This window comes from Lutjanus erythropterus, chromosome 18 (genome assembly GCF_056507025.1).
Source record: "Lutjanus erythropterus isolate fLutEry1 chromosome 18, fLutEry1.hap2, whole genome shotgun sequence".
NCBI classification, from domain to species: Eukaryota; Metazoa; Chordata; class Actinopteri; order Lutjaniformes; family Lutjanidae; genus Lutjanus; species Lutjanus erythropterus.
The window spans coordinates 984,437-999,608 of NC_139334.1; the positions used below are offsets into that span (position 1 = coordinate 984,437).

The following is a 15,172-nucleotide window of genomic DNA, read 5'->3' on the forward strand; positions in this document are numbered from 1 at the left end:
AGTTAACAGTTAATGGACAGCACACACAAAAGACAATGTCTTGGTGTGTCCCCCAGTGCATGACAATCAAGCACGACAGACGTAACAAGAGAGAAACAACGTAACAAGATGAAAAATAACATAACAAGTGATGTAAACAGATACAGAGACAAAAAACAAGGTTAAAGATATAACAAGACAAAAAGGTGTAACAAGATGAAAAAAATGTAAAAGACTCAATCAGACAAAAAATACAAACAATATAAAAGAGGCAACAAGATATAAAACTAGACGAAAAAGATGGAACACTAAACACTTCATAAAAGATGTAACAAGACAAAAAACATAAAAAGACAAAGAAATTAACAAGATGAAAAACTACTTATGAGATATAACAAGAAAAATGAAACAACATATGAAAAAAGATGTTAAAAAAACGAAACGAAAGAGATGTAAAAAGATGTAAAGAGATTAAACAAGACAAGAAAGACTTAAGACAAAAATGCCAGATGACAAAAAATGCCTTAAAAGATGTGGTAAGACGAAAAATATGTAACAAAACCCAAAATGATTTAAGATGAAAAACAATGTAAAAGATTCAAGACAAAAAACACAACCTAAAAGATGCGACAACTCGAAAAACTAACTACGTGAAACAGAAGCAACACTAAAAAATACATAAAAGATGTAACAAGACGAAGACAAGATGAAACAGACGTCACAAGATGGAACAGACAAGAAAGTGAGGCTCAGTCAGAGAAAAGGTGAGGTTCAGTTGTCCTTGCACAGAAACAGCTGGTAGAAAACACCTTCAGAGGCTGACTTTTTATAGAATAGTTATTCTAGAGTTTTACACAAATATCTGTACTTCTTCATGAGTACAGAATGTGTCTGCATTTGCCACCTCTGCTAATCACATAAACCACTTTGAATCTGACAGTTTGAGTTTTATTTGCTCAAAGATGTAAGAATCTATGCAGGCAGAAACATTGCATATTCACATACTGATGAGGTCTGACATCGAGTCAGCTGCCAAACAGTTTTCATGTACTTTTACTTGTCAGGAAATCAAATCCAGGAAAACACTGATTCTGTAGAGCCTGCCAAGAAATTTTAAAGTTCCCCTCCACTTAACAGTGCGTTTCTCTTATCTTTATGTCCTCCAGAATGTCTGGCCGACTGTACTGACTTTTATCTGTGCAGATTTTGTCACTATAGAGGTGTTTTCACATTCCTCTTCTGAAGGAGGAGATGTCTGTGCATTTTTATTATGTGGTACATAATAAATCTGAAAGGTAATAGCTGTCAGTCTATAACAAGCTAACCAACAACATAAACAAATAAAATATCTCTGATCTCTGATTTTGGTGCACAATAGACTCTTCTTCTGAGTCTCAGTGTGACTGAGGCTCAAACATCAAATGCTGAATCTCCAATGTTTCCTCTAAAGATTCATTTTTGACCCCTTTATGTGTTTCACCATATTTGGTCCACTGGTAGGGCACTATAAAGGGCGCTTCACCACATTTTGTCCACTAGGGTCCTAGAGGGAACCTTATAACATTCTGTCCACTAGTAGGGCACTACAGAGGGCACTTCACCACAATATGTCCACTGGAAGGGCACTATTGAAGGCACGTCACCATACTTTGTCTACTAGTAGGGCATTTCACCATATTTTGTCCACCACTGGACACCATAGAGGGCAAGGACCAATGCTCAACCTACAACAGGCAGCTGTGGAGGGCAGGACATGAGGACAGACCTCAAATGTCGAAATGACGGGGAAAAAACAGATCTGCTTCCAGCCCCTTTTTCTTTAATTTTTTGTGGGGAAAACCATTTTAAAATAAAACATTAATCATAGCAGAGTGTTTTACATACTTTAAAATGTGTCTGGAGGGTACTTTAAATTCTTTGTGTTATTATTTTTTACGGCTTGTAAATTCCGCCTCCTTGAGCACCACAAGTCTTAACAAGTCAGCTGGTTATTAAATTCAGCATTTCAAGTCTAAAAGGAAAAATACACTTGTCCTCTGTGACATTTACCTTGTTCCTTAAATTTTCTACTAATAAGTGTCAAAAACAAGACAGAGGATGGCTGATTGCTGATTGCTGCTGTCACTTGTATCAAGAAGCCGTTCATATGTGGAATTGTCAAATAGCTCTTGGTTTAAAATTAAACTTAAATCCAGTATAAAAAAAAGATTTAATTGCTGAGTGGCTGTTCTTTTGTGCCAATATGAACATGATATGTGCATGTATTCTGTCGTATTGGATGTATCAGAGACGTATGGCTCCAATAATTTTTTTTTTTTTTTTTTTTCTGTTTGCTTGTGTGGCTCTTTGTCACCTTTCTCATTTGTTTTGCATGTGTGACAAAAGCATTTAGTTTTAGATAAATGAAGTTATCCATCCATAATTTTCTGTTGTAGTCAAATGAGGCCGCTGCACCTGCAAGCTGCTCACCACAAGTGTCTAATTTAAATACCAAGACAGAATAAACCTGACAGTTCTCTATTGAGCTTGTGTTCTGTCCCAACAGTGTTTTATTTCTGTTTATGCAAATAAACATATTTTCTCCTCTTTTGTGCTGCAGTCTGAGCCATTTGGCAGCTGAACGCCACATCGACCACACTGTAAAAACAATCTCTGGTGTCTTCAGGTTTCCACGAACCACACGCTCAAATTCAAAATCCAAAATGTGTTAAACATAATGTGTTAAACAGCTTGATTTTGCCTTTAATTACTCACCCAAGTGTTTGCATAGACTGACACTATTGGCTACACTCCCAGAAATAATAATAATTTTTTTTAAAAGTCTTTCCTTTAAACCTGTCAGTTCCCTCCAAACATTAACTAAGAAATGAACAAAGAGACAAATAATGTGAGGAGAAATATGCCCTTTTAAACTAGGGATGTGCACAAGTAGTAGACTACACAATTAAACACCCTCACTAGTCGGCACTAGAAATACTAGTTGTTTAAACTATTTATCATTTACGCATCTGGAGAACTGGTTCAGAGATGAGAATCTCAATCTTAAATTTTCTTGTATATCCGACTGCCACTAATAAATTGTTGGAGCAGCTTTGTTGGATTCTTTTGTTTAAATCTGTTCTGTAAGGCAAAGCCATCACGGTATGTCTTTTCATTCTGAGATTTAGAAAACTTAAGTTTCCATTTAATTTTAGTCAATTTAATGGACAGAGATTGTTTTCCTAAGCAATCTGTTACATAAGGATTGGGAATATTCAGACTGTTATCAGTCAATTAAAATTAAGTAAGTATTTGTTGACGTCCTTGTGATGATGACATGTCATGGTTTGGGATTCTGGTTGGTTGTTTCCTGTTTTATTTTGATAGTTTCTGTTCTTCCCTCATGTGTTTTGGTTTTACTTCCTGTCTTTGTCTGTGTTCCCTCCCTTTGTGATCTCTGATTGTTTTCACCTGTTCCTGATTGCCCTCACCTGTGTCTTGTTTTCCTTCCCCTTCCTAGTGTATTTAATCCTGTGTCTTGTCCTCTTCCTTTGTCGGTTCATTGTCTATCCCTGTCGCCTCGTCTCTGTGCTTGTTGGTTTCCTAGTGTTCGCCTGTTTGTGGATTTTTGGTTTTTTCCCTTCCTGGATTTTTGACCCTCACCTGCTGAATTTCTGTAGCCTTTTGTTCTTTTATTGTTAATTAAATATCCGTTGACCTGCTCCTCTGTGTGGTCTGCATTTGGGTCCTCCACCTTGTTTAAAACGCAACAATGACATAAATGAAAAAAATATTAACAACAAAAGTTACAAATTTGTTTATTCTGTTCAGACGGACAACCTAACTAGATCACAGTAATTAACCATCTCAAAGCACCAATAAATCTTATCTCCACCAGGGACCTTTCAAATGAAAAGAAAGAAAAGAGGAGAGACAACCTGTCTATATTCAAACCTAAAGTAAGACTTAGTGTATCATTCCCAACTAAGATGCTTTGTGGATAAAAGACGTGCACAAAAGACACCTGAAAACACGCCGTCCCACGGTGTCTGTCAAGATAAATATCAGTTACATGTTTGGATTCGGGGCGCGCTGCCCTGCTCTATTAACTCATTGTTAAATTTAACGGAGCAGAGCTCACAGTAAAACATCTCCTCCTACTAAAAGATAATTTCTTACAGCTCATTAACAGATGGAGAACATTTAACAAAAGTTGGTAGCCTATTAGTTTGAGCTCCATGTAGAGTGAATAAATGATGTTTCCCAGATAATGTTTGTTTGTCTTCAAGGCAAAGAGTTCTACTGTGTGAAACATGATGCCGAATTTAGCATTAGAGCTCACTAAGATAAAAATAAAATGTTTAAAAAGTCAGTTAATACACTTTATCAGTGTCTATTAATAATAATGACTTATGCATTCATTTTTATAGGGTAGGGGAGACCGGGGATGGTAGTAACAATTTTTATTTGAACAATAATTAAGTTGTTCGCACAGGATCTCTCAGACTTTGATACACAGTACCTATATTTGTCTACTACATGAGGTCAAATGATGACCAGTTAATGTCAAATACAAAGAGTTCTGTTGTTACAACTTACCCCATAGCTGGGGTGAGTTATAACACTGTGGACAGATGCAATATGAGACGAAATCTGCTGATTTATGATCCACACTGTCCAATTCATGAAAGAAGTTTATTGAAGAATAAACTGCTTTGAATGATTTAAAGTAACTAAAAAAAGATTACAACTAAATCAATGTTGTCAATGTTAATGTTGTGAATGAGTTCCACTGACTAAATCTTGACAAAACCAAACAAAACAAAAGACTAAAATGTGACTAAACCTCACTAAATGTGACTAAGAATAAAACTAAATTAAGAATTATTGTCAAAATACACTTTCCTGTGTGTTTGCTGCAGGGCACCTCAAGAAAGCCTGCAGAAGAAAGGTGCAAGTGAAATTTCAGAAACCTAAACACTCACCTACCTATGCACTCGCCTAAACTACTAAAGTACTACTGACCTGAGGGAGCTAATTATCAGTATCAACCCCATTCTTCAATCAAAAGCTATTTACCATTAAATCCTCCTCACACGTGCACTCTAGGACTGTGAGGATCGTGGGAGACCTCTCCTGTGAAGCATCAAAGCTCACTGGGGGAATCCAGGTATTGACAAAGAGGTTCTGACGTCTTTGATGAGTTTATTTACAGGTTGCCATGGATCAAACCTCGTAGGAGAGCCACAGAAAAACAGAAACTGGACATACAGCTGCTGCACAGTTTGAGTGAAGATCATTTTCTGCTTTTAAATTTCCCATGAAGCCAAAATCAATGCATCAAATCAAGCGGTGCTATAGGTCACCTATATGGAGTGTTTCTGGTGCTTGGCCTCAATGTTCAAAATTACAACACTGATTTTGGTGAAACGGGATCATATATTTAACTAAGAAAATACTTTTTGGTTTTCCCCCTGATGTCCTGCAGATTCTCAGATTTAACTCTGAGTGAGTTTCCCCGTAGACAGATAGCTTTAGCAGCTTACTTACCGTTACCAACAGTTACATTGCCATTAACAATTTTCTTTATATGTTGTTAAGTGTACAGGGAGCCTCTGACCTTCTGCAGAGGGACTGAAGCTCCCAGCGGTGCTGCTGGCGATGGCCTCTAAAAGCCGACTGATGAAATGCCTGCATTACCCACATATGCCAGTCTGTGGCTGAGAATAGTAGTTCAGTCTGTAAGGACTTGGCTTGGGGACCAGAGGGAAGCCGGTTAAGGTTCAGCTCAGTCCAAAAAAGTACGGAGTGGACTGGTAGCTGGAGAGGTGTCAGTTCACCTTCTGGGGACTGTTGAGATGTCCTCATACGAGGCAATGAACCCTCAGCTGCTTGGGGCACCTGTTTCTGGGCAGCATCCGTCACTCTACCACCTCTCCCACAAAAATCGCATGACGTGTGTATATACAAGCATGTTAAATAATTAACAGCGGAGTGAAAATGAATTTCCCCAAAGTGGGACTACTAAAGGATCTATCAATCCACTTCAATCCACTTTGATTGTTGTGGACTTCTTATGTTCTTATAATCAACTTTCAGTTTCTTGATCTTCTTCCTGCACTGCTTCGCTGTGTGGCAAATGTGTCATGTAACAAGTTGACATTCTGATTTGGTGAGTCAAAGATGTGTTGTGTTTCCTCCATCGCACTCACACTCAGTAATGCCTAGACGATTGGTGAACTTGAAGTAAACAGGTGCACAAATGTTATCCAAAATAGCTCTTGTACTGAGAGAGTACCTACTCTGAAGTGGGAGCTAAACATGTCCCTCAAAACTGTGTTCCAACAACTAAGATCGTTCATATTTCCTGTGGTGCGGAAACAATAAAATAGAGGGCTTCCAGCAGTACTTCGAACCATGGAAAGGTCTGAAAACACCTTATCGAACTGTTCTCCTTCATCAATGGACATGGCTTTATGCATGACACGGGGGCGTAACCCACATTCAGTGCTATTGGCTAGTAGCGCCAATCAAAGTCTGTGACAAGTTTCTCCCTAGCTGCCTGTTTTAGAGGAAACATGTAAGCAGTAAGCACTCCGCTGCCACTTGATGGAAACTTTAAAGGTCATTCCAGACTGTGGTCAGCAACCTGTCTGTGTCTGCGCCATACAGTAGGAGTGAGACTGAGTCATCTGCAATGGTTGCTGATGCATAGAATATGAAGTGCTAAATTTGGTTAAAGTCAATGTCAGTCAAAGTCTTTCAATTTCCCCTCACCCTCACACAAATCTTTCATCCTTGAATGTTGATGAACAGTCATGGATTGCTTCTATTTTTACCTTCAGAGGGCAGTACACTTTTCTTTACACATTTGAAGCTATAGGAGTAAACTTTTGCAACACCACGCGCCCTCAAAATATGACAGCGCTAACGCTCGACATATCACTGTGTCTGATCGCTGCTCTCTCCCGCAGCCAGTGAAGCTGACAGATCATCATCTGAGATGGAGGACGAGGAGGTGGAGGCAGGACGAAGGAGTGCGAAGGAGACAGAGAGACACAGCGGGTGGGGTGGCGGCGGAGGAGAGCGGGAGGGAGAGTGTTTTTTGAGCATTCAGTCAGTGTGTGGGTGTGTATATGCCTAACTTTGAAGCGTGTTCCCGCTGGGGACGGTGGTTTCTCACAGGCCGCTGCCTTGGATCGTGTCACACGCAATGCACAAGCACGGATAAACACAGAAAGTTATACATGCAGATGAAGACACAGACAGACTTATAAATGTGTATCCACACAAACACACACACACACATCTCATGGGATCAACATTCACCTACAGTATACAGCAAACACTGACCCATGCATGGTGTAAAATACAACTATGTCTTGGTGGAATTTTCTGTCATCATGTCATTTCTATACAAGATGCCTGCAGGAAACAACAATAAAATTGACTGTGGCACCATGGAGAGGCGGCGCACTGTGCAGGACTAAACACAGGCATACATGCACTTCTGTAAACTCAAACACATCCACAAAAAGTTCTCACTTTTTGTCTCACAAATGTAGTTCCAATCAGTTGTTGTATATTCATTCAAAAAGGCAACTGTGTTTAAGTACAATTTGCAAAGGTCTCTGGACTCAAAAAATAAAAAGCATGTTATTTGAAAAGTGCTACAAATTAATCAATTTCCCATCATTTTCTGACTTTCTTCACAGCATCCATTTTGACATGAAATAGCAGGGCAAACATACCAATGATACTAATTAAAAGACAAATTTGTAATATATTCACTTGACATGAACTCTACAGCTGCAGTGTCCCCCTTCAAAACTGTTATAAAAGTTTCATATATTCGTTTCACATTAATCAGAGTTCAAATTAATGATGGATTTTTGCTTATTAGTCTTTAAGAAAGACCAGATGTTTATTTAACTTTTAAACTGAGTAATATGTTAATGGAGTATGGCGGGCAGTCACTTAACTCATCATCCAGAGTGTGTATTTTCAGAGTGAGCTTTTGTTTTCAGGATAACAGGCTTAACTTTACATTGACAGACACTTGTAGATAAACAGCTGATCAACTTACAACGGAGGATTTGTCATCACTTGTTATTGCCAATTTATGAGGTTGAACAATCCTGCAGAGCTCCTGCAGAGCTCCTGCAGCCTATGTAATAAACAGTCTATGGTTCCAACTCTATTTGGACTGATGTACTCATTTTTGCAAGCGTACTTTGAGAGTCCAGTCCATTCAGGTCAGGGTGCTGCTATTGTGCACATTGGCTCACTGGAAAGGCTCTGCTACACTAATTGGAATGGGACCTTAATTAGTATGATTAGTTGCACCTGTGTTTACACCATTTCACGTCAACATAGCTGCTGCGAAAAAGCTCTATTCTCAGCAAATTGAACACAGCACAGTTTGACAGTATTCAATTAAGTTTCAGGGCTGAACCATGAAGAGTTAATGTTACATTACTAAGCACCGGTTGGAAAAAAAAAAAAAAAAAAAAAGATTATTTTAACTGAGTACAAAAATTATAAGGTGGTCAACAAAAAACAAATTGTGTTGTGTAAAATGTCTAGGTTGAAAATCACAGACAAAAACTTGTCAGTGTCTGCTAAAATTAACACAGTTTATCAGCTAAAGCTTAGCTAACATTAGCTTACCAGCCAAGTAACTTTGTAAATAAATGACGCTGGAAACTCACTGTTACATTATGACTTGTTTAGTACTGAGAAGTTTGGGTTTATTTTTCACAACTGAAATGACATTTTTGTTGTTACAGAGAGCAAAGTGCAAAAAAAAAGGGTACCGTTGGGTACTAGTGCTGAAATACAGGTACCGGTATGGGTACCATGATGGTTCAAACCATTCTAAAGATTAATACACAAGAACTAAGTCCATTTGTTTTTGAGAAAGTTTCATGAAAACATGTTGTTGTCATAGCATGGGTTGTTTGAAAGCTTGATTCTTTTTTTTTTTTTTTTTTTAGTTAACACTATCTTTCACTGTCTGTGGCCAGTGGAATCATTTTTATATTTATTCTAACACAAAATATTCCTCCATAATTGGCTGTAGAGTAATCAGATTAGAGAGATTAATCATGCAGTCGGTTTCTGGGGACAATTTATGACCCAGTTTTAATCATATTTTAGCTTGTCTGATTTTCCAATTTAAGGCATTGCTTAAAATTATAGAAGTCATAAATCCACCATATTGGTCCCATCTAAGTCCCTAGCTGAAACACTGGAACCTGATTATACACATTCTTGAGAAGTGTGACAAATCATGTTGTACCAAAAAAAGGAACCATTTATAAAATATTTTGGTCTGCTTTCATTTTTTTTTTTTTTTTTCATTTCTAAACTTGCTCTGTGCCAGAAAACACCCTCATCCCAGACAAGAATTCACAACTTCAAGCAATTAAAAAAATGTGTTAAATGTATTTTATGGATATGTTGGCTGTTTAAAATTGTGTCTGAGATTTAGGTCAACTCTGTCAGATTTGTACAAAAACATGATTTAATCAGGGATGAAAAGGGTTAGCTATACCCTAGAGGACCCCTGTCTCACTTCCTGGTTTTAAAAAATGCAGGAATACTGCTCAAGCACTGGTAAACTTTCTATTTTTAGACAAATTAATAAATAAATTAAAATTAGATAAATAAATACTGCTATCAGATGTGTCTCGGCCATAACATGTCAACTCTGTAGCCCTTCTAAATCAACTGGAAATTTGTGTTTGATCAATCATATCTCTGTTGTCACTGCATTGCATTGGAAAGCCTGTTCATTTCCCTTTACAATGATGTTCAGTTTGTAAGGATCCCATATTTTATGATTCTGATTATGTGTATGGGATCCAAATGAAACATGCCAAACTTCATTGCAAATGTCAAACAGGGTATTTTCCTGTTGGTACTGACTCGATTGTTTTGAGTTGTTTGGCTGATCAGTCACAAGGAAACAAACATATTGGTCATTTTTCACTTTATTCGTTGCACAAATAGTGGGGAGCCTCAGCAGGAGGTGGAAGAACCAAACACAGCCACAACAGGCTGGCACCTCCTCCTCCTCCTCCTGCTGGTCACTTGATGCTGTGGGATGGTATTCCATTTCTCAACCGGGATTTCTCGCAGGTTAGCCAGTGTGGTTGCGTTGATCACTGTGGCACGCCCAGCACGCCCAGGCTGATCCTACAGGTGTTTGGCTGGGTTGAGGTCTGGGCGGTTGGTGAGCCGTTCCACTCTCCAGCATTTGAACACTTGTGGGATCACCTTGAGCGTGCTGTATGTGCTAGAGTGACCAACGCAACCACACTGTGTTTGGTTCTTCCACCCACTCTTGAGGCTCCTGAATTTTTGTACAAAGAATGAAGCATAAAATTACCGATATGTCTTGTTTGCTTCTCGTTACCTGTAACCAGCATTTCACCTGAGACCCACAAACATAATCAGCCATGCTGCTCATCCCACATATCCAGGAATCTTACAAATCGGACATTGTTGTAAAGGGAAATTAACAGGCTTTCCAATTATATAAGATATAATGTGAATAATGCAGTGAGAACAGAGATATGATCGACCAAACACAAATTTCCAAACTTTTTTGGGACAAATTTATTTACAATGCAATCAAGAATGAAGGCAAAAAAAATATTTTGATTAAAAGATGTACTTTTTTTTACTTGAAAACATTTATTTGCTCATAAAATCATTAATGTTGCTTGTACAATGAGCTTAAAAAGGAGATGGGAGTGTGTGATATTGATGACATCACCTCAGCTCTTTTTTGACTTTAGTGTTACAAGACACCCAACTCTCCCCTACATTATGAAAGAATTCATGTTTATTCATGCATGAAGTCCTGTATGAATTCATGATAACTGCATCCTTACTATAAAGTGTTAGCATTGTAATTAGTCTGGAAATTTGGACTCAAGTATTCAAGACGTTGACTCATCAGGTTACAGTTGATGCTTTAATAATTCTCTATACACAAATGTATGTTTTTTTCCCATGCACAACTTTTATTCTATTCTATTCTATTCTATTCTATTATATTAGAACAACAGCCTTCACAATAACAGGGGTTAAGGATGAAATAACTGCACCGTGGAATAAGCAGCATGTGTCACAGTCATAGCAGCAACAGAAACAACACATCTGCATAAAGACAACATCTGTTATGGCACTATGTACAGGTGTTTCACATGAGCATGGAGCTGTCCAGGTGTGTCTGTAGGTCCATACAACATGTCGCTACCATTTAACAATCAGACTGCCCTTATAAATGCTTTATGAATGTTTCATAATTAGGTTATTAATTAGATTTTAGAAATCAATTGTAAACAAGTTATAACACAGTTATCATACATTGCTCACCATTTGGCAAGATCCAGGTACTGATTACTACTAATTGATTGTTCTAATGAGTTACTAACATTTATAACTGGCAAAAAGGAGCCTTATTGTCAAGTATACAACCAATCATTGTTTATTAATGACTTACTAATAGTTTTAACTGGCAAAGGCAGCCTCATTATAAAGTGTAAAATGTGCATACTGTAAATATAAAGAAAACTATGGTGGTTAAATGCTGTAACTTATTAACAGATATGTGATGACGCTGACAGGTATAACTGCTGCTGATGGAGAAGACAAAGTAAGCTCAGTAAACAATGAGATCTCACCCTTAGCAGTAGGGGAGACTGGAGCCACTTGTAACAGGGGACAGTTGTAACACACTCAATTACTCTAACCAGAATGATAACACTTACTCTGACATTGAGGTGAAAGTTACTTTTTGGACGTTAAGTATTTTTCTTTTATTGTCTAAAGTTTAGATGACTGATTTAAGCTTCCATCAATTTTAATTCCACATTATTGGTTAAAAAATAAACACAAACACATTCTGTCTGTCTTTTTTTCTGTCTGACTTCCTGCCCGCACAAACTGCTGTGCGCTGATTGATGTGGCGTCCATCAAAAATAGATTCGGCACGTATCTGAAGCACAACAGAGCGGAGAGTCGCTGAGGCACTCCTGGTGACATCACAAGCATTGTGTTGAACAGCAGCGATCAGCTCTGGCTGACGTGGCGCAGCCATAATGCAGCACAGCTGTGGTTGGTGGAATCACGCTGTTAAACATGGTCCAATGTATTCACCAATGTCTTTCTAGAAATACTTGTCTATTGAAAATTAGTATATTTCACTAAATTTAAATGCAAAATTACTTTTAACTCAATTTAAATAATTAAAATCTTGTTGCCACTACAACAGTTATCAAGTCCGCACATGTATGTCACTTTGAATTTAAGTGTCTGCTAAATAAAAATTGCAAATTGCCTTTTGATCTACATGAATTTCAACCACAAACAAAAAAAGTAACTTTATTCTTACAGCAGGAATGTGATTACTTTGAGGTGGGCTCAGTGGTTGTGACTTATTTTGTCAGTTACAATTCCCCCAAACTACAATGACTTTTTGCCTTAACAACATTATAGTATCATCCTTAACAGATTGTATTATTAATTAGTACACGTCTGTTTCTGATATCAAAAGATGACTGTTGTAAAAATGTTACAATTTCCCCCAGTCTCCCCTACAGATAAATGTAGGTTTGGCAAGCAACAGGTCTATGTTGCACTTTTTATTTATTTGTGTGTTCGGACAGCTTATTGAATATTTTTTAAGTCTTAACAACCTAATTAATAACCTAATCATTCATAAGGGTAGTCTTATTGTAAAATGGCACCAAAATCTCACTGTCTTAAGGTCAAGTCTTGCATTTTGAACATTCCCTTATTTAGACACTTGACTTTTAAATTTTGACATTTATTTCAAGAATAAGAATAAGAATAAAGAGTCTGACTGCAGAAAAATGTATGTAAATATGTATGTATGGAAAAGTCTTAACTTCGTCCACAGTCTTAATTCCTGCTTTTTCTGCGCCCTTCTCGGCCAGATTTGAGCTCCATCAGCTCCACTTCGTGCTTGGCCGCAGTCTCCAGCACTTTCTGCTTGTTGTAGAACACCACAAAGTTGTTGATGATGGGGTGGATGGGCAGCGCGATGGCTATGACCCCGCACAGAAAGCTCACGGCTGCGTTGCACTTGCCCAGTGTGGTTTTAGGGTAGATGTCTCCGTAGCCCACCGTGGTCATGGTGATGATGGCCCACCAGAAGGATTGTGGGATGCTCCTGAAGAGGGTCTCTGGGTGGCTTTGCTCCATGGTGTAAGCCAGTGCCGAGAACACAAAGATCCCCACGCCCATGTACATGAGGAGCAGCCCCAGCTCCTTGAGGCTCTTCTTGAGCGCGTAGGTGAGAGTCTGCAGGCCGGAGGAGTGGCGCGCCAGCTTGAAAATACGCGCGATACGCATGATGCGGAGCGCCTGGACGGCCTGCTGTACATTGGCCAGCTCCATCAAGGAGGTGGTGCCGAGGTAGGTGAGGGTCAGGACCACGTAGAATGGCATGATGGCCATGAAGTCTATGATGTTCATGAAGGAGAGCGCGAAGTGCAGCTTGTTCGGAGAGGACGCGAGGCGCAGCGCGTACTCCGCGGTGAACCACAGCATGCAGGTCGTCTCGATCGCCTCCAGGGTCGGGTGCTCCACCAGTTTCCCCTCGGCGTCCGTCACCTGAAGCTCCGGGATGGTCCCCACGCACATCACCACCGCAGAGACCAGGATGGAGAGGAAGGACGCGATGGCGATGACGCGCGCCGGCAGCGAGGACCCCGGCTTCTCCATCAGCTTCCACAGGACCCTCTGGCACCGCTGCGTGCGCGTAATGCACGGATCGACCTCCAGATCGTCCAGGATCACTTTCACTTTGCTCGCAATTTCTTTCAGCTCCTCTTCCTTTTCGCTTAAGTAACTTTTGCAGCATTCATCCAAAACACTTTGGTCTATTTTCCAGAACTCCATCTCCTTGATGAAGCACATCGGGCAGATGCCGCGTTTGATGTGGATTTCATCGAAGTAGTAAACGTCGATGATGCACTTGAAGGCGTCAGGATCTCGATCAAAGTAAAACTCCTTCCTGCCCGGATCGAAGTCATCACAAAGCGACGAGATCACTTCAGAATTCTGATTGGAGCAGTTCAACAACTCGGCCAGTCTGCTCTCCGGGTAGCGGTTCAAAACATCCCCGAAAAGCACCACCCGGACTCCGCCAATGTTCACAGCGATCTCCCCCTCAGCGCACAGACCAGTTCTGTAATTCGGCTTCGGGATTGTCCACATTTTAGGAAACGTTTAAGTGAATTCGATTTTATCCTGTAATGTGAAAGAAAAGCAGAAATACTAACCAGAATACATGTCCATTATTTCGGCGCGTAAATGTTTCCTCTCCAGACTGTCTCAGGCACTGAGTGGCACAGCTTGTGCTTCTCCTCACACTTCCCACCTCTCTCTCTCTCTCTCCCTCACTCTCTCTCTGTCACACACACACACACACACACACACACACACACACACACACACACACACACACACACTTGCAGATCTTTCTTATCATGGTATATCAATACAATATGTGACTCGTTTGGTTGTAAATTCAGTCTAAAATTAAAAGAGTGCCGTTAATCAACACTGCACTCCATAAAACAGTCAAACTCTGCTGTAACTGATTTCCAACAGCTCTTGTAGCCCTAATGACCATTTGAAAAGAAAAGCATCCTTCCAGTGTGAAACATATTAATTAATTAAATATCATTTATGCTGTCAGAGATCAATTCTGTGAAAATTGATCTCTGACAGCAAGGCCTACTTGAAATACATACAATACTAGACATCTTTTGTTACATGAAAAATATGTATGTAGGCCTACAATTGATATATTTTTAATAATAGGAACAGGAATGTTCCAGTTTTTCTTATTTCCTAAAACTAAAGCTCACTTTCTTAAAACTCTAAATACAAAACTGAATTGAGTTAATCATTAATCATCATTTAGTTAATCATCATCATCACAAGTGCCAGAAATATCTTGCAAAATGAAACACTGCCCTCAGCTGTCTCCTGTCAAATCGGATTATTTCCACCAAAATGATACACAGAGCTATCATATCAATATCTCACTTGGCATCAATTTAAACACTGTTGTGATCAATTTAAAGGGATAGTTCACCCTAAAATGAAACTTAAATCATTATCTACTCACCCTCATGCCAATTGAAGGATGTGTTTAGTTTCACAAGAA

The 15,172-nt window shown here is 39.2% G+C and overlaps 1 protein-coding gene across 1 annotated transcript; it reads right to left on the reverse strand.

Moving 5' to 3' along the window:
• Nucleotides 1–12,832: 12,832 nt before the first annotated feature.
• On the reverse strand, nucleotides 12,833–14,344 carry kcnf1b (potassium voltage-gated channel, subfamily F, member 1b). The gene has a single exon (XM_084742678.1). The coding sequence runs from the start codon at nucleotides 14,212–14,214 to the stop codon at nucleotides 12,895–12,897; it is 1,320 nt and encodes a 439-aa protein (XP_084598804.1). The 5' UTR covers nucleotides 14,215–14,344; the 3' UTR covers nucleotides 12,833–12,894.
• Between the last annotated feature and the right edge of the window lie 828 nt (nucleotides 14,345–15,172).